This window comes from Eubalaena glacialis, chromosome 13, assembly GCF_028564815.1.
Source record: "Eubalaena glacialis isolate mEubGla1 chromosome 13, mEubGla1.1.hap2.+ XY, whole genome shotgun sequence".
NCBI lineage: Eukaryota > Metazoa > Chordata > Mammalia > Artiodactyla > Balaenidae > Eubalaena > Eubalaena glacialis.
Window position 1 is genome coordinate 79,862,297 of NC_083728.1, and position 21,400 is coordinate 79,883,696.

General features: G+C 53.2%; 2 protein-coding genes across 5 annotated transcripts in view; one reads left to right on the forward strand and one right to left on the reverse strand.

The window, feature by feature from the left end:
* Positions 1-1,144: 1,144 nt before the first annotated feature.
* ASL (argininosuccinate lyase) lies at positions 1,145-10,759 on the reverse strand. Of its 2 annotated transcripts, none has more exons than XM_061208633.1 (17): positions 10,687-10,759; positions 10,412-10,466; positions 7,105-7,215; positions 6,705-6,788; positions 6,388-6,444; positions 6,143-6,240; positions 4,624-4,701; positions 4,459-4,536; positions 4,024-4,076; positions 3,594-3,656; positions 3,290-3,404; positions 3,063-3,147; positions 2,891-2,950; positions 2,567-2,650; positions 1,685-1,765; positions 1,420-1,526; positions 1,145-1,332 (listed from the first exon to the last, which is right to left on the reverse strand). In XM_061208633.1, exons 2-17 carry the CDS (start codon positions 10,421-10,423, stop codon positions 1,188-1,190), a joined length of 1,311 nt encoding a protein of 436 aa, XP_061064616.1. In that variant the 5' UTR covers positions 10,424-10,466; positions 10,687-10,759; the 3' UTR covers positions 1,145-1,187. The 2 variants fall into 2 exon arrangements, with proteins under 2 accessions (XP_061064616.1, XP_061064615.1); XM_061208632.1 differs by having other exon boundaries at positions 7,105-7,299.
* A 9,712-nt stretch (positions 10,760-20,471) lies between these two features.
* Positions 20,472-21,400, forward strand: part of CRCP (CGRP receptor component) — a 63,847-nt gene continuing 62,918 nt past the window's right edge. For 2 of the 3 annotated variants that reach the window (XR_009703158.1, XM_061208205.1), the window contains exon 1: positions 20,478-20,557. Coding sequence is in view for 1 of the 3 variants with exons in the window: in XM_061208205.1 (XP_061064188.1) it covers positions 20,550-20,557 (8 nt within the window). In the remaining 2 variants the exon portion in view is untranslated. Of the gene's footprint in view, positions 20,558-21,400 lie in introns of all 3 variants that reach the window. The other variant, XM_061208206.1, reaches the window with a different exon arrangement.

The window sequence follows — 21,400 nt, forward strand, 5'->3', positions numbered from 1 at the left end:
AGCAGGTCAGGGCAGGGGCCCAGGGAGGCTGATGTTGCTCGTCTGCAGCAACTTCGTGTAACAAGGTTCTAAAGGTTGGTGGCTCTCAAACCTGAGCACACGTCAGCATCTCCTGAAGGACTTGTTAACACAGACTGCTGGGCCCACCCAGAATGTGATCCAGTGGGTCTCGGTGGGGACTGAAAATTTTCTTTTCAACAAGTTTGAAGATGATGATGATGATAATCAGGAACCACACCACTCTAGAAGATTCTATGTGTGACCCACAGCTTTCACCCTTTTGGGAATTTGGTGTAGTGTCCCCACTGCTGGAGTTTTGGTTCTTTAGCTTACAAAGTCTTTTCATTGCTCCCAGAATCGCTCAGGAGGAGTTATTCATTCTTCTCTGTGTTTAGCTTGCTTACCTTTGTTGTTAAGAAACGTCTGAAATTTATGTTTTATTATCAGGATTTTGGTGAGATTTGTATAGACGAGGCCTCTGCATCTCTGCTGGCTCTGGGCACCCACCGTTACTGAATACTTACCATGTCCTAGGCCTGGCCTCGGGCTCTTTGCAGACTCAGTGAGACCATCCCTCCCTTGATTGCAGCACGGGCAGGCCCCTCTGGCACCACCTGTCCGTGGCCCTCACCTCACGGTTAGTGTCTGGGAATTTGTACGTTACTCTTCAGGGTGGAGGAAGCGTCTTCTTTACCTGTGTATGCAGCTCACCTAGTGCGTGGCATCACATGCTAGCCGGATACACCATTTACCACCAGATACACCATTCCCCTCAGAGGGTACAGGACCCTGATGGTCTGGGGAAGGGTGGGTTAAGCAAGGGGAGAATGTGAGCAGGGCAGCCTAGGAAGGACACTGGAAGGAAGGGGGATGGACAGGGGCTGACTGGGTTAACCAAGCCCGTCAGCTCCCACCAGGGCTCCAAGGAAGCCAGTCCCGCCAAGACACCCAAGGCAGGAAGTCACTGTGAGGCCCGCGGTGAAGGGGTGGGGCCTGCGCAGGGTGGAGGCTCGATGCGCATCCCCTCCCCCCTTCCCCATCACTGACTCTAGCCATGCGTGTCCAGTTCCTCCACTTCCTCTATGGCCCCTACTGCATCCCCACCCACCGAGGCAGACAGGCTGGGCAGGAAACACACACAGCCTCCTCTCGGGCCCACTTTATTTGGGAGAGGCATGGGGAGGGCTCTAGGCCTGCTGCACCCTGAGGAGAGCTCGCACCTGGCCGATCTGCCAGTCGACACTGGAGCGCGCGGTGCCCCCCAGGGCTGCGTACTGCTCTACGCTGTGTCCGTAGTCCCACACGTGGCTCACGTCTCCCGAGAACAGGGGGCTGGGGGGAAAGGAGGAGGTGGGCCCAGGCTGGCCTCCCAGAAGGCAGCAGGGGGAGGGGAGGGGAGGGCAGGGGAGGGGGGCGCACCTGATGGTCTGTAGCTCCTGCAGCGACAGCTGGTTGAGGGCGACCCCTTTGGTCTCGGCCATGAACACGGCTTTCCCGGAGGCCTCGTGGGCCTGGCGGAATGGCATCTGGGGGCGCGGGGGGAGAGCGGTGCTGACGCAGGCTTCCTGAGCTCCCTGTTCTGCTGGGGGTGCCGGCGCTCGCCCCCCGCCATGACCACTGCCACCCCCAGCCTGAGGAACATCCCCGCCCCCTCGCCCCTCCACCCTGGCCGCCCCACACTCACCCCTTTGCGGACCAGGTAGTAGGCGAGGTCAGTGGCCAGCATGTCAGGACTAAGAGCCCGTGCCATGTTCTCACGGTGAATCTGGGGACAGCAGTCCAGGCGAGTGTGAATCTGGGGGGCCCTTGGTCCTGGAGCTGCCAGCCTAAGGCCTACCCCCCCTCAGCCAGGAAGTCTCCTGCCTTGAGCAGATCCCCTCTTACCCACCCTCTTCTGCTTTCTCTGCTTGAACCATCATTTCATAATTATTGATAATTATTAGCTGTGCTACTGGGGTTGCCTCCTTATCTTTAGCATCAGAATCACCTGGAGGGTTTATAATGAATACAGATCTCTGTGGCATAACCCAGAGTCTGCTTCAGCAGGTCTGGAGGGGGGCCTAGGGTTGCAGGTCTGTCAAGTTCTCAGGTGATACCGATGCTGCTGATCTCAGGACGACACTTTGAGAACCACTGCTTTAGAGACACATCCTGAACTATTTAGGAATGAAATGATGAGGGGGATTTGCTTAAAAACAACGGCGGAGGGGGTAGTGGGTAAAGACAGCTGAAGCAAGAATGGCCATGGGTTGATTGTTGTTTAAGCCGAGTGTTGGTACGTAAGGGTTCATGATACAGCCTCTCAACTGTTGTATACTGAAATTTCCTGTAGTAAATGGTTAAAGAAGAAATCTGGCCAGGCCAGCTGATGGGGCTCCTTGAGTCTAACCCACTTCCGTTCTACTGCAGTGTGTCTCTTCGCTCTTCCCAGGGCAGGAACAAGCACATACCCCCTCCCTCTGCCCCACGGCCTCTGGACCCACCCACGCTTGCCTCCTCTCAAGATCACCCTCCTGGCATCCCAGCCCTGAGTTTAGGGGCCTCGGTGAGAAGAGGCGTGTCTTGCCTGCAGTGTAGAGATGACGCCAGTGGCCACCTGGAGGACGGCGCTCATGGTGTTGGACACTTCAAACACGGCTTCCTTGTCCTCCTGGGAGGCACGTGGCAGGAGGTAAGGGCCCAGTAGCCCGGTCCCCAGTGAGGCCTCCCCACTGCCTTCCACTGGGAACACTCAGCACCTTGTACACCCCGCACCAAGGGAGAGGAGAGCACTCCCAGGGCTGGGTGCGCAGGACAGGAGGTGGCAGGTCTGTGGGGCCCCTGCCCAGATGAGCCAGGACCCCGAGAACTGGTATGTGGTGTGTATGCAACGGGGTGCCCAGCCTCGCACCTGTAAGTCCTTGTTGTAGGTGCTCGGAAGTCCCTTGAGTGTCATCAGGAGCCCAGCACACTGAGGGGACAGTGAGGATCAGGAGGCTGGGCCTCGGAGCCTGTCCTGGACTTGCCCTCAGGACCCTCCGGGTCAGCGCAGAGGCCTTGCCCCAACTCCCTGCCCTGCTTACCCGCCCAAACACTCGCCCCGCCTTGCTCCGGATCAGCTCCAGGCTGTCTGGGTTTTTCTTCTGGGGCATCAGGCTGCTTCCGGTGCTGGAGACAGAGATGCTGGGGCTGAAGGGGCTCTGGTGTCCCTTGGCTGGTCTGCTGGGCAGCTCTGCCCAGGGGTTGGGGTCAGGAGGAAATAAGCCATGCTGGTGGGCGCAGAGCTGGGGGAGAGCAGGCGCAGCCTTACCTGTAGGCATCTGAGAGCTGCACCAAGTTGAATTCCTTGGTGCCATAGAGGATGAGATCCTCGGCCATCCTGCTGAGGTGGGTCATGCACAGCGAAGCCCAGAACAGGAACTCAGCTTGTGGGAGGAAAGGGAGAGCAGACTGTCTGGTCACCAGGCCTCACCCCTCACCCAGCCTGGAGAAGGTCCGGTGGGCCATATGGGGGTGGCAGGAAGCTGGAGAGGAGGCAGGGCCGGGGGACAAAGGCAGCACACACTGCAGGGGACTGGCCCTGGAGGGCGGGCGGGCTAGCGCCCAGGACTCACCCACAAAGTCTCGCTCACTGGTGGCATCCATGCTGTTGAGAGTAATGGCCCCAAAGTTCAGTTCTGGCCGATTTGGGAAGGGGAAGGCAATAAGGTTGGGCTGGAGGGCGAGGAGGGGCCTTCTCCCCATCCCCACCCCCCAACCAGGCTGCCAAGCCCCCCCCCACGACCCCCTCTCAGGGAGGAGGAGTAGGGAGGGGCAGGAGTTTGGGAAGGTCTTTGGTACAGGTCCCAGGAGGGAGGCGGGAGCCCTGAGTCTCCCCGGCACCACGCACCCCTACCGTGGCTTCCCCTTGCCTCTCCAGCCTCACTGTCCATAGATAATAGACCAGAGTTTTACCCGGACCCCTGCCCTCTCTAGGTGTGTGTCTGCGAGACCTGGCAGATGCAGAGGGTGGTCTCCTGGGAAAGGAGGGGCAGGGTGCCTCACCTGCTCGGAGCAGCTCCCGGTCCACACCCAGAGGGTTGCCTGCGATGGCCCCGCTGCAGAGATGGGAGGGGATCTGAGTGACCGGGGCTCCCGGCAGGCACGTACTTGCATGCACACCTGTGCCGAGCTCTGGTTGCCAGGGCTGCGGCCTGGTCGGCTTGGGTGCCAGACAGTTGTCCTCACGCAGGGGAAACGGCACGATGTGAGCAGCTGGCTGGCTCTCTGGAGAGCTCTGGCCTGGCTGTGACACACTCATTGTCCCCATCTTAGAGCTGAGGGTCCATTTGTGGTCCCCCTCCCACCGTGGCTAGGGAGGCTGATTGCCTGGCTTCTGCCCCCTCTGCCCTTCCTGGCCCCTCCTCTTCTCTGGAAGCCCAAGGACCACGCTAACTATATGGCAGCCACCCCATCCTTGGAGCACTGGGCCTCACTCACCTCCCCAGGGGCAGGACGTTGATCCGCTTCTGCACCTCCAGCAGCCTCTCCGAGTCTCTGGTCAGTGCCACAGCATGGCTGTGGGAAGCCAGGAGGCAGGAGGGTCAGGGCAGCCTGGGCTGGGCCCCTCCCCTCCACCACGCCCCTCCATCACTGCCCGCTCACCTCAGGATCCAGTGGCTCCAGCGGATGGGCTGAGCCCTCTGCAGGTGTGTGTACCCTGGGAAGAGGATGTCACGTTCCCTGTGGGGGAAGAGTAGGGGCAGAGAGCCTGAGGGGCTCGGGGTTCAGGCGAGGCCTGCCTGGGACCCTGCGACCCTGTAGGGAAGAGCAGGGCAGGCTCACCAAGGATCTGCCTGCACAAGGGACCAAGTGATCTCCTGGGGACAAACATGGGGTAAGGGAAGGGTCAGGAGGTGGGGCACTGTGACTGGGCCATGGCTGTGGGGCGTCCAGAGGGTGAGCGTAGGACCAAGTATAGATTACACCTTCAGCTGGGGCCTCTGCACCTTGGCAGCAGATCTGGGCAGGGGCCAGGGCAGGAGGGGAGGTGCACGGCAGGTACCACCTGGCAGTGAGAGGCCGAGTTTGTGAGCATGAGAGGAGCTCCAGAGGAGCCCAGAATAGCTGGGGGCACTTTAAAGTAGGCAGGGCGGTGGCAGAGGTGCTGTGAGTGACGGTTCTAATTTTTTTAAATAAACAGCTTTATTGAGATATAATTCACATACAAATCACCCATTTAAAGTGTACATTTAGTGTACAACCATCACCCCAAGAAAGAAACCCTGGTACCTCCCTGATGGTGCAGTGGTTAAGAATCTGCCTGCCAATGCAGGGGACACGGGTTCGATCCCTGGTCTGGGAAGATCCCACATGTCGCAGAGCAACTCAGCCCGTGCGCCACAACTACTGAGCCCTCGTGCTGCAACTACTGAAGCCCGCGCGCCTAGAGTCCGTGCTCCGCAACAAGCAAAGCCACAGCAGTGAGAAGCCTGCTCACTGCATGCACCAATGAAGACCCAACGCAGCCAAAAAAAAAGGAAAGAAACCCTGTACTCATTAGCAGTCACTCCCTAATCCTCCCAACACCCACCCTGCCCCGAGAATGACAGTTTTGGGGCCCTTGTTTTCCCCCAGTGAAGTCAGTGAAACAGGGGTCACAGGGAGTTGGGGAAGAGGAGGGGTCAACCCTGTCTCTGACACCAAATAGAGACTTCTCAGCAGTCATGTCACAGAAGCCAAAGCTTGGGATGAGGCCAGCGGGAGGCAGCCCTCAGCTCTGTCCTTTGCCCGCCATGCTGTGTGGGGACGGGGCACATGGGCACAGGCAGGCCAAGGAGTGACTCTCTGGTTGCCCCAGGCAAGCCGGCCCCTCTCCTCAGGCTTCAGGCCATCTGCCTAGTGCCTTAGCCTCTGGCCTGTGAACCCTCAAAGGGTGAGCTCCCCCTGCCTGCTGAGCTGGGCTGGCTGGGGGTCGGGGATGCTGCAAGAAATCCCCGCTCCTGGCTGCTCTGCCTCACTCAGTCCAGGAGTTCCGGACTGTACCCCTGTACTCCAGAGCCTGGCCCCCTACCCTCATGACCCCTGCCACCTAGGTCTGGCATTCAGGCTGCCTGTCTCGGGGGAGCAGAGACCCTGGCTGCCCTCGTGCCCCTCTCTGCCACCTGGTGTTCCATGCACTCACGCCTCTGCCCGATCCACCATGGTTCTGATGAGCTCCCGGAGGAGGGCAGAGAGCGTGGAGCAGTTCTGCCGCATCCACAGCCTGAGGTCCGTGACCACCTGTTGGGAGGAGGATGTGGCACTCAGGGACCACAGATGTGTTGCCTCCCTGGGGAGCCAGGACCGCTGCTGAGCCCCAGCTCTGCTGCCTGGACCCCCCCAAGGCTGGGAAGGCCCAGGGCGGGGAGCCGGGCAGGCTGGCGGCACCTGGTCGTTCCGACTTCGTCCTGTGTGCAGCTTCCCTGCGGTTTCACCGATGATCTCCTGGGGGTGGAGGGAGGCACGCAGTCGGGGTCTGCCTGCTTGTGGCCCAGTGGGGTCAGCCCAGGCCACAGCCTCCCCAGCCTGTGGCCCTCCCTCCCTGCCCCGGGGTCCCCTGGTTCTGCCCGATCTCTGCCATCTCTGCTCAGGCCTCCTGCTCTGAGGTCCCAGTGACGAAGGGAACAGAATGATGGTGCTTATGCTCCAAGCGGCCCAGAGAGGGGAGGGGCAGGGGCGGGGGGTGAGGTGGGGGGTGGCCTCACCTTCAGACGCCGCTCATTGGCCGTATGGATGTCCTCATCATTGGGGTTTAGTTTGAAGGTGCCCTGGGCCCACTCCTCAGCTACCTGTAGCAGACAGCAGCAACACGGGGGTCAGGAGGGCGGGCATCAGCAGTTGAGTCCTTGCAGCGCTCCATCCCCCCGAGGAGCATCACAGGCCAAGAGCACGTTTGCTCAGGAGCCACAGGACCACAGGGGCATTAAGGGACGAAGAGAGACAGCACAGCATGTGGTTAAAGGGCACCTCTCTAGGCATATGATCACTACGAGGGGAGAGGACAGGCTTGGGATGATACCGCAGCCTGCGCTCGCTCGGGGATTTGGTGAAAGCCTGGGACCACAGGGAGGGACCCTGGGTTGGGCCTGGGGGTGTGGAGAGTACCTTGTCCAGGCCCTGGAGTATCTGGTCCATCTCGGTCTTGGTGAGGAGCCCCGCCTTCTCCAGGCCCCGGCTGTAGGCCTTGCTGCCCTGCACGTCCACCTCCCAGAGGTGCTGGTCATAGGTGATGGACGAGTTGAACTTCTCCATGATGGGGTCCACTGCGCCCACAAACCGGCCACCCCACAGCTTCCCGCTCTGGCCAGGAGGGCACGAGCAATTAGTCTCCTCCCCCCTTGAGAACAGTACCTCCCACAAAGGGCCCTCAGGAGAGTTATCAAATCTGACGGCAGTGGGAGCCAGCGGGCAGGGTTATTCTCACTGGACAGATAAGGAAACTGAGGCTCAGAGAGGGTTAGGAACTTGCCCAGAGTCACTGAGGGAGTGAATGTGGGAACTTGGCTGGACACTGAAGTTAGGTTCTTTCCCACCATGGGGGCGCTGCTCCAGGGAGATGGTGGCAGGCACCCCTGAGACCACAGCAGAACTTCTAGGACCCTTCCTGCCACTGACAAAAGTGAGAAGTCACTCTGGAATCCAGCTCTGATGTACCAGGGATAATGACAATAATACTGGCTAACATATGTCGCATTCTCACTGTCTGCCAGGCACCATTATTTGCTTGTCACGCAGACAGCAACGCTGTGAACTGGGTACCAATACTATCCTGCTACAGAGAGGAAAAACTGAGGCACAGAGCAGATCTGTACCTTGCCCTTGCTGAGAGTGGCAGAGCCTGGACTGCACCTCGGCAGCCGGAAGTCGAAGCCCTGCTCTAAACCCCACACGCCACCAGGACCTCTCTGCTGGCTCTGCTGTTCTGAACATTTGCTGCAGGGACAGGTGAGGAGGCACTTGAGGGGTCCCATCAGTCTCAAATTACCTGCATTTCCCTCCCCCAGCTTGGGGTGGGGCCTAAGGTCCCAACCCCCGACTCCTCTGGAGAGCACCCTGGACACACCCGTTATCATTGGCCTTCTAGGAGGTCACTAGCTGACCCTCTGCCCCCCAGGAGCCAAGGGCAGAGGGATGGGACAGAGACACCTCTGTTTTGAAAGAGGGCATAGGTCAGGGCATGGGACAGATGGGGGAGGGAACGCAGAATGCCTGAGGGGCAGTCCTAGTGCCCAGTGAGCCAAGGACAGGAGGGGAGTGGTCTGGGGTGGAGATGGGAATGTTACTTCACTGGCATCTTTTCTGTGGAGGGGGGTTTACAGTGGCCACTGGGGACATGTTCTCCTCTGTCTCCCTGCAATGTCCCAGACCTCAGTTAGCCACCGGACCATGGGAGTGTTATATTACCTCTCTAACCTTCAGGGTTGCCCCTTTATAAAATAGGAATAATAATAGCATCTATCTGATGGAGCTGTTAGATTAAGCCATTAGATTAAGCTAACTGCATGCATAGCACAGTGCCTGGTACTCAGGAAGTTCTAGGTATTGCTAAGGGAGGGGCCGAGGGCTGCCAGGGTCAGGGTGTGCCTTAGCTCCACTCCTCACTCCTGTGTGTACCCCTGGGACCTCCACCGTGCTCTGGCCCCAGGCTGTGAGCTGACCCCTCAGTGCCCAGCAGCCTTGGCTGCCAGAGGACTCTGCCCTGCAGATGTAGCCTCTGCCCCCACTCAGCCTTTTGAGCTGGACCTGCCCCTTACCCCCTGCTGCCCCGCCAAGCCTAGATCTCCAGCAAAGCACCACGTGGGGCCCTGGTCCTGACCACTGGGGCCAGAGGGTCAGGGCCAGCCAGTCAGGATGGGGAGGCAGGCTGCCCTTCAGCCAGGGGCCTGTCATCACCTCCCCCAGCAGGCCCCTGGACTCGCTTCGTGGGTTGTTAGTAATAACAACTATTTAACAAGTGGGGCCGCAGCCAAACCAATTAGTGCCAACCAACAGGACGGCCTGGGGCAAGCAGAGGTCGCCTGGCGCCCTGGTTTCCTGAAGGCAGCCCACTCCGCATTGGGGCCAAGCTCCTACCCTGCTGGCAGTCTTAAAAGGACCCCAGGAGGATGTCAGAGTGACGTGCCACCACCTGGGCACTGAGGGAGGGGCGAGGTGGTGGGAGAGGGCACTGCTGTGAGCCAGGGCACATCTGGGCCAGAAGGATCCCTTTGGGGCAAGGGGACAGGGACACTGGTTCGGGCTGGGATGAAAGAGCAACAGCCAATTTAGAACACACGGGAAATACCGGCGTTGTCCCTCTTAGTGTCATTAGCCATGATTTATTGAGCACCTACTATTGCTTTGCCCTGTGCCAGGCATTCTCCAGATGCTCTTAAACCCCCCTATGAGGTTACCCCTATTTTACAAATGAGGAAAGACGTTCAGGGAGGTCGAGTGACTGCTTCAGAAGCCAAGTCTGTTTGGCTCCAAAGTCCAGGCCCTGCCATGGGCCCTCCACCATGACCCAGAAGCTAGCAGGGCAGACAGTCTTAACCCATTTATTCAATAAACAAACTGAGGCCCAGAGAGGAAGTGACTTGCCAGCTAATGGGGGCCAGGAGGGACTGGAGCCCACACCTCCTGCTTCCCAGCCCCAGGGTTCCCTTCTCTGGCATCAAGCAAACAGCCCCTTTTACCTGAAGAGTTCAAAGCAATGACCTCATGATCCAGTACCTTACAGAGAAGGCAGACAGCTAATATTATCCCCATCTGCTGGGTAAATCAACTGAGGCCCAAGGAAAGGAACCTGTGCCTCAGACTCCTGCCACTCAGTCAGAAAGAGAACCCAGGAGTCCTCTGGCTCTGAGGGAGAGAGGCCAATGAGGAAGCCACCAGGTCCTGGGGCCCACAGGTAGGTCCCCTACCTCCTGGCTCTTAGCACACGCAAGAGTCCTGTGGACTCTGATACACAGGGACAACTGCTATGGTAGGAGAGGGGCACAGGATGGGGACTGACAGGAGGACGGGGGGCAGGGGGCGGGGAGGAAGGAATGAAGAGGTGAGGGTGCTGAATGAGTGGGCCACACCTTTCCTGCCCGGCCTAGATCACGGTCAGGTCAGGGCCACCTTCCCCAGCAGTGTGGGTTGGTGCGTTTGCCACAAAGGCTGCCTGGGGAGGGGTGAGGGACGGGGGAGAGCAGATGGTGGTGGGGACACCGGGAAGTCGGGGCAAAGCTCTCTTTCGGGCTCTGGCAGGTGCGCCAGGGGGTACCCACTGCCTGGAGCCAGCGAGGACAATTACCAGGAGGGTGGAGGGCGGCAGGTCTGGCTCGGGGAGATCGCGTGCGCAGGTCACTGTCCCGGCTGGCGCCCAGGGCGCCCCTCCCCCTCGTTTGGAGGCTTGGAGGACCGGCGTCCTCGAGGTCCCACTCACCTCCGATGCCATGTTGGGCGGTTCCTTGCCGTCCGGGAGCCTAGGTTCTCCGGGTCTGGAAGACAGGGCGGGACTGACGGCCTCGTCGGCCACCGGGCGGTGTCCCCCGGGCGGGGCCGGCTCCGGGTTGGGGCACTGCCCTTGGCGGAGCGCAGCCTGTGGCGGAGGCGGACGTGGGCAGCGCCCAGCGCGTTCGCGCGGGTCCTCTGCATCCTCCGCTCCCGTCAGTCCCGCCAGTCCCGCCCGTCCAGCCTGTCCGGCCGCCGAGCACTTACCACCGCCTGGCCGCGCAGTGCGTCTCTCCACGGCCGCGGGGCTGGACTTTTCTGGCCGGGAGAGCGTCAACAGCGGCCCGGCGCTGTCCCCGCCTCCTATTGGCGGCCGCACCAATCCCAAGCGGCCCGGCCCGGTGGGCGTTGCCTCCGCCCTCCAACCCCAGCTGTGGGCGGAGCCGTCTCCGGAGCGGCTTTGGGCTGAGCGGCCCTAGGGAGGCGGTAGGGACTGTGAGGGTGGTGCCAGGGCGGCAGTGATCAAGGCTGCAGACTGCTCCGGGCACTGGAGGGAGACCCGGGCTAGGGATAGAGGTAAAGACACTGGGCCGGGCCTGGCGGGCTCACAGGAGACACAAGGTGAAAAGCCACGCCCGATCATTCGTTCATTCAAAAAACACGTACCCGCACCTCCTATGTGGTAGGTACAGAGTTAGACACTGAAGAAAAGGAAGTGAGCATAAGAAATGATGCTTGCCTCAAGAAGCTCTAACAAAGCGTGGATAAGGTGTGCAGGGGGCACAGAGGGCAGCGCAGAGTGGGGCGTCCATCTTGGGGTACTCAGGGAAGGGTTCCCTGACACGATTAATTAACTAATTATTCAACAAAATAGACAGCGGGGTTCTGGCCTTAGGGGCCCTTGAACTTCTGCCCTGGAAGTTCCACATTCTGGGGGAGATGTCCCCTGAGTTGAGTCTTGGAAGATGAAAGGGAGTTAGCTCAGCGAAAAAGGGGGTTAGAACATTCCCTGCGGGGGGCGGGGGGGAGCAGCCTGGGCAAAGTCCCGGAGGCCAGAGGCCAGAAAGTGAATGGCCTGCTTGCAGAACAGGAAACCAAGAGTGGCTATAACAAAGGGTCAGGGGCTTTAGAATGGAGGTGGGAAGGAGAGGTGGGAAGTAGGTTGGGGTAAGATTGTAAAGCACCTTGAATGTCAAACGAGAGAGTTTGGTCTTGATAGGACCTATGGTCCTCCCATAGGTCATAGGGAGCCAACAGATTTTAAAAATTGAGGGAACCAAAATTTTTTTAGAAAGATACTTCTGGCAACAGTATTGAGGATGGAATGGAGGGGAGAAGGGACCAGTAGCTGGGATACCTCATGGGTTGAAGGTTTTTAGCCCTCACTCAAGAGTGGAGTGCATCAGGCTGTTGCATCAGGCTGTTGCAAGCTTTCCTAAATGCTCCTCCCTGTGCCTGGAATGCCTTCCCTCACTGTCTGTCTTGCTACTCCCATTCATCCGTCAGTATTCGAGCCAAGCATCATCAACGTTGGGAAGACTCCCTGCCGATCCAGGTGTCCAGCTCTGGGCTCCCATGCGATCCTGGAGAAGCATCTAGCAGTCTTTCCCTGAATTGGGAGCACTGTAGTTGTGGCTTCTGGGTCTTCTCCCCCACCCAACTGTGGGCTCCTTGGAAGCAAGGCCTCATCCTCTTTATCTCTGTGACCTCCCAACCTCTCCTGTCTTCTCCCACAACAGTCCCAGAACAGGGCTGCAGCAGGCCCCTAGGTGGGCAGGGAAGCCCTTGAGGCCAGCTGTGAGTCATGTGGTCCTGACAACTGAGAGAGTGCTGTGGCAAACCCCTGGGATCTACCTGCTAGTGTCTGAGGCCTGACATCCTCTCCTGGGAGGTCAAGTGTCAAAGCCAGAGGTACTTTGCAAATATGAGGTCACATTCCTGAATACCCAGCAACGTACAGGGATCAAACCCTTTGGCAAATGAATTGAGGCTGGAAAGGGTGTTGGGGAAGTGTTAAAAAATGCTCACAGTCTCACTGTTAAAAGCCTCATGAATCTGGATATGTATGGATGTGTGTGTGTGTGTACGTGTATGTACATATATACGATGTATGTATCAGCTTTATTGAGATTTAATTGATACACAATAATATACAAATATTTTAAGTGTACAATTTGATATGTTTTGACATATGTACACCCATGAAAATACACCATAATCAAAATAGTGAATGTACCCATCATACCCAAAATTGTCCTTACCCTCTTCATAATCTCCTCCTCCTGCCTCTCCCCATCCATCCCCAAGAAAACACTGATGTGCTTGTAACAATAGATTAGCTTACATTTTCTCTCTATATATACATGGAATTATTATGTATATGAAATTATTATATTTTTTGATCTGTCTTTTCTCACTCAGCATAATTATTTGGAAATTTATCCATGTTAGTACATGTTTCAATAGTTCATTCCTTTTTATTGATAAATAATATTCCATTCTATGGATATACCACAATTTGTTTATCCAGCTGCCTGTTGATGGACATTTGAGTTGCTTCCAGTTTGTGGTCGTTACAAATAAAACTTGTATGTGCAAGTCTTTCTATGGACATATGCTTTCACTTCCCTTGCATAAATACCTGGTTCTCAGGCCTTTGAACTTGGACCGGATTACACCACTGGCTTTCCTGGTCCTGCAGCTTGCAGATGGCAGATTTGGGGACTTTTTGGCCTCCATATCAGCATGAGCCAATTTCTATAGATTATAGTTATAATAACTTTTAACGTCCTTCTCTGATTTATTAATCCTTCTCCTCATTATGGTTCATATTTTCTTGTCTTTTTACATACCTAGAAATTTTTGGATGCTAGACATGAGATCTTTATCTTGTTAGGTGTTGGATATTTTTGTATTCCTATAAATCTTTTTGAGCTTTTCTCTGAGATGCAGTTAAGTTACTTGCAAACAGTTTGATTCTTTTGGGTTTTGCTTTTCATTATCTCTTAGGTCAGAAGCAATGCGCAGTCTAGAGCTAATTATTCCCCACTAATAAGGGAAGACCTTCTTGAATACTCTACCCAGTGAATTATGAGTTTTCCCAGTCTGGCTGGTAGGAATAGGCACTATTCTTTTTAATCCTTTTGGATGGTTCTTTCCCCAAACTCAGATAGTTTCCTCACATGCATGCACTAATCAGTAATCCACTGAATACTCGCAGGGAACCCTCGGTAGATCTTCACAGTTCTCTTCTCCCTGTTACTCTTTTTGATGAACTCTAAAGTCCTCTGTCTCTCTAGGCTCCACTTTTTTTTCTCAACTCAGGGGGTCTGCCAGACTCTGCCTCGGTTCTTCCTCCCTGCATCATGTCCTTGGAACTTTCTCAAAATAGTAAGCTGGATTACTATAGGGCTCACCTCTTTTGTTTCCTGTCTCCCAGGAGTCACTATCTTTCATTGAAAAACTTTGTTTCATGTATTTTGCCTTTTTAAAAAAATTTATTTATTTATTTAGGCTGCACTGGGTCTTAGTTACAGCATGTGGGCTTCTTAGTTGTGGCATGCGGACTCCTAGTTGTGGCATGTGGACTCTTTAGTTGTGGCATGCATGTGGGATCTAGTTCCCTGACCAGGGATCGAACCTGGGCCCCCTGCATTGGGAGTGTAGAGTCTTACCCACTGGACCACCAGGGAAGTCCCTATTTTGCCTTTTTAATTTTGCTTTTTGGTTGTTTCATGCGTGATGGTAAATCAGATCCCAACTGACTCTATCTTGGCCAGAAGCAAAAGTCTGGTGGCAGATATTTAACACAAAAGGTAAGGGTGGCAGAGTCAAACTTATCTTGGCTTAAGTTCCAACTCTGTCACTTACTGTAAAATGGGGGCGGGGCGGTCTTTTATATCCAAATGGCTATTTGATCTTTTTCCTCAGATGTTTAAAAGACATCTAAAAGTCAACACGTTCAAAACTGAACCCCTGATCTCCCCACTCCTGAATGTGAGTGTCATTTTGTGTTTCCCATGACAATAAATGCCAACACCAACCATCTAGTTGCTCAGACCAAAACCCTTGGACTCCTGTTTTTCCTCACACCCAAATCTGATCAGTCATGTACTCCTGTTGGATCTATTTCAAATTATATCCAGAATCTGTTTCTCTCACTTCCACTGCTTCTTCCTGGACTGAGCCACCATCATCTTTTCCTTTGACTATTAGTTACAACAGTCTTTCCTCTGCTGTCCCTGCTTCTACCCTTGCCCTTGGAAGGTCCCTTCTTAACACAGGAGCAGAGGAGCCTTTTAAAATTTAAGTTAGGTCACGGTACTTCTCTGTTCAAAACACTCCTTTGGCTCCCCATTCTGTTCAGAGTGAAAGCCAACATCCTTCCAGTGGCCTAGAACTCAGTGACCTGCCCCGCTTCCTCCTTCCTTACGTCTCTGTCCTCTCCTCCTGTGACTTTTCAGCCACACTGGCTCGGTGTGGTCCTCAAACATCCAGGCCTGGGGACTTCCCTGGCGGTCCAGTGGTTAAGACTCCATGCTTCCACTGCAGGGGGCACAGGTTCGATCCCTGGTCAGGAACTAAGATCCTGCAGGCCACGCGGCGAGGCAAAAAAAAAAAAAAAACCCAAAACAAACAAAACAAAACAAAACAAAAAAAACAGGTGTTTCTGCCATGTGTTTTTTGTTTGCTTGTTGTTTTTTAAAAATATTTATTTATTTGGCTGTGCTGGGTCTTAGATGTGGCACTCGGGATCTTCATTGAGGCATGCGGATCTTTTCAGTTGAACTTTTTAGTTGCACCATGCATGTGGGATCTAGTTCCCCTACCAGGGATCAAACCCGGGCCCCCTGCATTGGGAGCGCAGAGTCTGGACCACCAGGGAGGTCCCTGCCATGGGGTCTTTGTACTTCTCGCTGTTCAGTGTGTGTCACTCCCTCACCTTCTTCATGTCTCTGCTCACATGTCACCTTCTCAGAAAGTGGGGACTTTCCTTGACTACCTTGTTTAAAGGAGCAGTTTGCTCTCCTTCTCTCTCTCGCCTCCTCACCTTTATTTTTCTCCACAGCACCATCACTCTCTGACATACTGTATTTGTCATCTATTTGTTTATTTGCACTTGTCCCTGCACACTAGAATGTGAGTGATTTCTGTCTGTTTTATTTTTTAATGTACTCCAGGTACCTAGAACATTGAAGGAACACAATAAGTATTTGTTAAATGAAAAAAATATATAGAATGAATAAATGAGTAAAAATACCTAGTTTGTATGATTTGTTGTGAGAATCTGAGTTAATAATATATGTAAAATCTCAACACTAGGTCTGGCAGCTATACAGTCGGGGCTCAATAAATGTGCTTTCATTGCTATTATTATTATTATTATTTTTAATTTTTGGCTGCACGCAGGCTTTCTCTAGTTGCTCTAGGTGCACGGGCTTCAGTAGTTGTGGCACGTGGGCTCAGCAGTTGTGGCTCGCGGGCTCTAGAGTGCAGGCTCAGTAGTTTTGGTGCACAGTAAGCTTAGTTGCTTTGCAGCATGTGGCATCTTCCCGGACCAGTGCTCAAACCCGTGTCCCCTGCATTGGCAGGCGGGTTCTTAACCACTGCACTACCTGGGAAGTCCCTCATTGCTATTATTGATAATAATAACTGTGCTCCCAGGAGAAGAGGGAGTCAGGGAGGAAAGGGAGAGGTTCTTACCTTATTACATCTTCTGAGCATCATCCTCAGAAATCCAAAGCTCTGACTCCTGCCTGAGGGAAGAAAAAGTTAAGGAAGAAATTTAGAGGTAGCCTGAGGCATTTCCTGTATATAAATAGAACAAGAAACAAAACAACAACAATAGCTAATACTTGTTGAGCTCTGTGTGCCAGGCACTATGCTAAACATATTATATAGTGATTACGTACTTAGATCCTCACAACCACCCTTTGTGGTCAATGCTATAATTACTCCCATTCTGCTGATGAGAATACTGAGTCTGGGAGAGATTAAGTGACTTGCCCCAAAACAGCCAGCTAGGAAGTGGCAGAGCTGAGAATGACTACCAGTAGTCTGGCCACGAAGCCTGTGTTCTGTGCAAGCAGCAATAACATCCGTCTGAGGAGCCTTGACCATAGGCAAACCTTCTGTGTCCATTCTCGTTGCCAGCTTGGGGGTCCATGACTGTTCAGACAATGGACCACACCCATTTTCAGCTGAGGGCTGAGGGCTGTATGGAATTTACCTGCCTCGGAAGAATGAAAACCTTGCCCGGCCTCTCTCCCCTAAAATTTCCACCTTGGTACAGCAAGAGTCTCGGAAGGGTCTAGTGCAGAACAGGGAGGAATCCCTAATGTTGACAGGAGAGAGGTGAGGTTGGAGTTGGCCAGAGAACAGTGAGAACCCTGGCTCTGACACTTCCTGACTCCTCTCTGAGCTTTACTTTCCTCTCTGTGAAATGGGCTGATCATAGTGCTTAACTCTGAGGACTCCTGAGAGAAGTGAATGCGACCACGCTAACGCCATGCCTGGCATGCATCCCCATAGGGATTTCGTGAGGATTAGATGAGTGTACACATGTGAAGAGCTTAGATCAACTCTCTGGCAGCAGGTAAGCACCCAAGTCTTACTATTCTAGACTCTCCCTAGGTGACTTCACTTTAAAGGCTTCAATTTCTACTTATACCTTCAAAAGCTCTATCTGCTTATTTTCTTCTGAGCTCTAAACCTAAAAGCTTCAGTGTTCAACAGGACATTTCCACTGGGAGGGCACACGGGCTTTGCTCATTCTCTAGCCCTTTGTATGTATTTAATACCTCTGCCTAAAAAGCCAGCTGTTAAGGAAAAAAAAAGTCATTTTCTAGGGTGGTGTGATTTGGGTGGCAAAGAACAGAGACTCGTTAGGCAGCCTCAAGTTAGGAAAGTTTCAGGGAGGCCCTGAGTGGGGACATGCCAGGCAGGAATTTCAGCTATGGACTGGCCCAGCTTTGTTGCCTGGGTTACCTGTTGCGCAGGCTCCTTCTGGGCAGCCTTCCCTTGGGGGAGGGCCTCTCTCCTGACTACTTGGCTGCCTCCATGCCATAGGTTGGGTGGCTGCATATGGCCCCCAAAGTCTTAGGGTAGTGTCCCTTGGAGAACCTGGAGCTTAGCCATTTTATCATGGGGTCCTCAGAGGCACTAGCTTCTCTTCTGTGGAAGCCCATCCCTGAAGCCTTGGCCTTGTGTGTTCCTTCCCACACCCCACTCAAACACCCCTGGCTTTGGGACATCTCTCCACCTCATTAGTCATTTCCTCCTCTGTTCCATAGCGTCTAAACACAGCATATCATAGTTATTGATGTCCAGAGCTCGTTCCCAACTAGGCTGTCAGCTAGGCAGGGTAGGAGGTGTGTATTATTCATATTGGTATCCTCACCACCGAATGGGCCATCGGTACATGTTTGCTGAGTGAATAACACGATGGGGACTCTCCACATGAATTAGACCACCTGGGTCTGGGTTGGCATTTTATTTACTTGTTGATTTTTAAAGTAAATTAGTTGTTTTAAAAATATTTTTGTAGGGAGTTCCCTGGCAGTCCAGTGGTGAGGACTCGGCATGTTCACTGCCGTGGCCCTGGGTTCAATCCCTGGTCAGGGAACTAAGATCCCACAGTCTGTGAGGCGTGGCCAAAAAAAAATTTTTCTTTTGTATTGATAGTTTAAAAATAACATATATATTGAAAAATATTTTTAAAATTCCAAATGTGTAAAATTAAATGTTAAAAATTCCCCTCACTTCTCTTCCAAGCAATCCCCACAGGCAAATACCAGTAAAAAACATTTTAATAGCTTTATTGATATATAATTTGGATATCATACAATTCACCCATTTAGAGTGTACAATTCAGTGTTATTTAGTGTATTCACAGGAAGGTGTAACCACTACCACAATCTAATTTTAGGACATTTCTGTTTCCCTCCAAAGAAAGTATCCATCAGCTTTCCATCACCACCCTAGCCCCTCTCCCAGCCCTAAGCAACCACTAATCCACTTCCTGTCTCTATAGATTTTTTTGCCTATTCTTGGACATTTCATATATATGGAATCATACAATATGTGTGTCTGGCTTCTTTCACTTAGCATGTTTTTGAGGGTCATCCATGTTGTAGCATGTATCAGTACTCCATTCCTTTTTATTGCGAAATAGTATTCCATTGTATTAATACTGCATATTTCATTTATCCAGTCATGTCACTATTTTTTTAAAAAATTAATTAATTTATTTATTTTTGGCTGCGTTGGGTCTTTGTTGCTGTGCGCAGGCTTTCTCTAGTGGCAAGCAGGGGCTACTCTTCATTGCGGTGCACGGGCGTCTCATTGCGATGGCTTCTCTTGTTGCGGAGCATGGGCTCCAGGTGCCCAGGCTTCAGTGGTTGTGGCTTGCGGGCTCTAGAGCGCAGGCTCAGTAGTTGTGGCACACGAGCCTAGCTGCTTTGCAGCATGTGCGATCTCCCCAGACCAGGGCTCGAACCCGTGTTCCCTGCACTGGCAGGCGGATTTCCAACCACTGCGCCACCAGGGAAGTCCCAGTCATCAGTCACCATTAACAATTTAATACACCTCCTGTATGTGTTCAGATTGCCTGGGTTTGAATCTCTACTGGACAAGTTCCTAGAGGAGTGACTTTTGGTAAATTATAATCTCTCCAAGCTTGGCTCAGTTTCCTCAGTAGTAAAATTTGAATAACAAAGGAATCTACCTCATAGAGTGTCACTGTTGTACTGTCACGGTAATTATTATTTGTTGAGCACTAAGTATGTGCCAGTCATTTTAGGTATCTAACAGATCTATGATTTACACATTAGGGAACTGAGGTTAGGAGAAGTTAGGTAATCTCCCAGGGTTAAACATCCCCTAAGAAAGTGATGGAGGTAAATAGAATCACAGGCTGCCTGCAAAGCCTGCACTGTTACTGTTAATATCACGGAATAGCAAAGCACTTATCAAGGGCCTTGCAAAGAGAATGTGTTTAGTAAATGATCTGATATAACTATTAAAAAGTGGGGGGAAAAGACACCTGCCATTGTTAATTTTTGGCATATTTCCTTCCAGTCTTTAAGAAATATTTCAAACCATACCAAAATTCCAGAAAATAATAGACATCAACATTTCACCTTTTTTTTTTTTTTTTAAGAACACAAAATTTAGTAGATTAGGTGGTTCTATCTCCCATACCCTTAGGTATTTTTTTCCCTATGCTTATTTTTCCTTAGGTTATTAGAGTCACACCACATCATTTTCCATCTTTTAAATCCTATCTTGAGCATTTCCCTAGCATATCAAATTATGCTACATAATTTCTCATGGTCACATATATTGATATTATACTGTATGGTTCAAACATGATTTATCAACTCCTCATTGTTGGGTATTTAGGCTGTCTCCCAGCAAAATTATCATTACACATCGATCTTTCTTCAAGCATCTGATAATTCCCTTTCGACAAATTCCTAGAAAGGGTGGAAGGTCAGAGACTGTGCTTGTCATTCAAGCTCTTTGTACTTTCCTGCCAAATAGCTCCGAAGAATGGGAAATGGGAGAAGGGAGGCGGAGATTTCCCCCCCCCCACTTTTTAGAACGTTTTATTCAATTATAACACACATAGAGAAAAATGCACCTAAGCGTGCAGCTCACTGAATTTTCAGAAACGGAACACAACGCGTACCCAGCACCCAGGTCCTGAAATAGAGCATTTCCAGCGGCCCCGGGCCGTCTCGCCCCTTGCCATTGCTACTATTCCAGGGGTGGGATTTTAATGCCGCAAAGGCCTACTAATCCGATTATGTCTTTGGAAATTTACTTTATTCATACTACTTAGATATAACCTAGACCACGAAAACGTGAGCTAAATCCTGTCTGCAAACGCTTAACAGTCTGAAGTCGAGCTGGGCGTAGAGGACAGGGTTCGGACGGCTAGAGGGGCACGCAGGGCTCGCGGCCCCGCCCGGTCCTCCAGGCTCCCGGTGTGCAGCGCGGCGATCCCGGCGTGCACCGCGGCGCGCGGAGCCGGCCACAGGGAGCTCGGCGTGGACTCCAGGTGCGGCGGCGGGGCGGTGTGGAGCTCCGCGGGTGCTGTCGGCCGGAGGCGAAGAGGCGGGGTCGACATGGAAGTGTAAGCAACTCCGGGCGCGTCGCTGGCTTTGGGCAGACGCTCACAGCTGGGGACCGCTAGACCCTGGGAGCCGGGAGACGTGGGCCTGGGGCGACCCCTCGTCGCGGCTTGTGGGGAGGGCGAAGGATCGGGAGGCGGGGGAGGAAGGGGCTCTCGCTCTGGCCCTCCGAACCTTCGCCCCCACGCCCACCGCGTGCCCAGCACGGGGGGCCGACTGCCACTTGTCTCGGCTGCCTTTCAGGGTGCCTGTTCCCTCCCTCATCCACTCACTAGCATTGCAGGCGTCACGGTGGGGAGCCTGGCCCGGTGTTGGAGCAGGGACTTCGAAGGTATAAAGCCCTGGGTCCGGCCTGGAAGTACCTGGAGGAGAGATGGGTGAATGCTGGGGTAGAGCTTTGCTTAGGGGCAGTGGGCTCCTTTGGAACGCTAACTCAGAACAGGTGCTGTCCAAGTTTGATGAGAAGCATTTAGCTGTTTGTGTGTGTGTGTAGGGAGGGAGTAAAAGCCATTGTAACAGTTTTAACTCCACATGGTCTTTTCCGTGTCTGTTCATTGTACCGGGTGCAAATGGAAGTTTTTGTAGCTACTCTTTTTTTTTTTTTAATAAATTTTATTTATTTATTTATTTATTATTATTATTATTTTTGGCTGTGTTGGGTCTTCGTTTCTGTGCGAGGGCTTTCTCTAGTTGCGGCGAGCGGGGGCCACTCTTCATCGCGGTGCGCGGGCCTCTCACTGTCGCGGCCTCTCTTGTTGCGGAGCACAGGCTCCAGATGCGCAGGCTCAGTAGTTGTGGTGCACGGGCCCAGTTGCTCCGCGGCATGTGGGATCTTCCCAGACCAG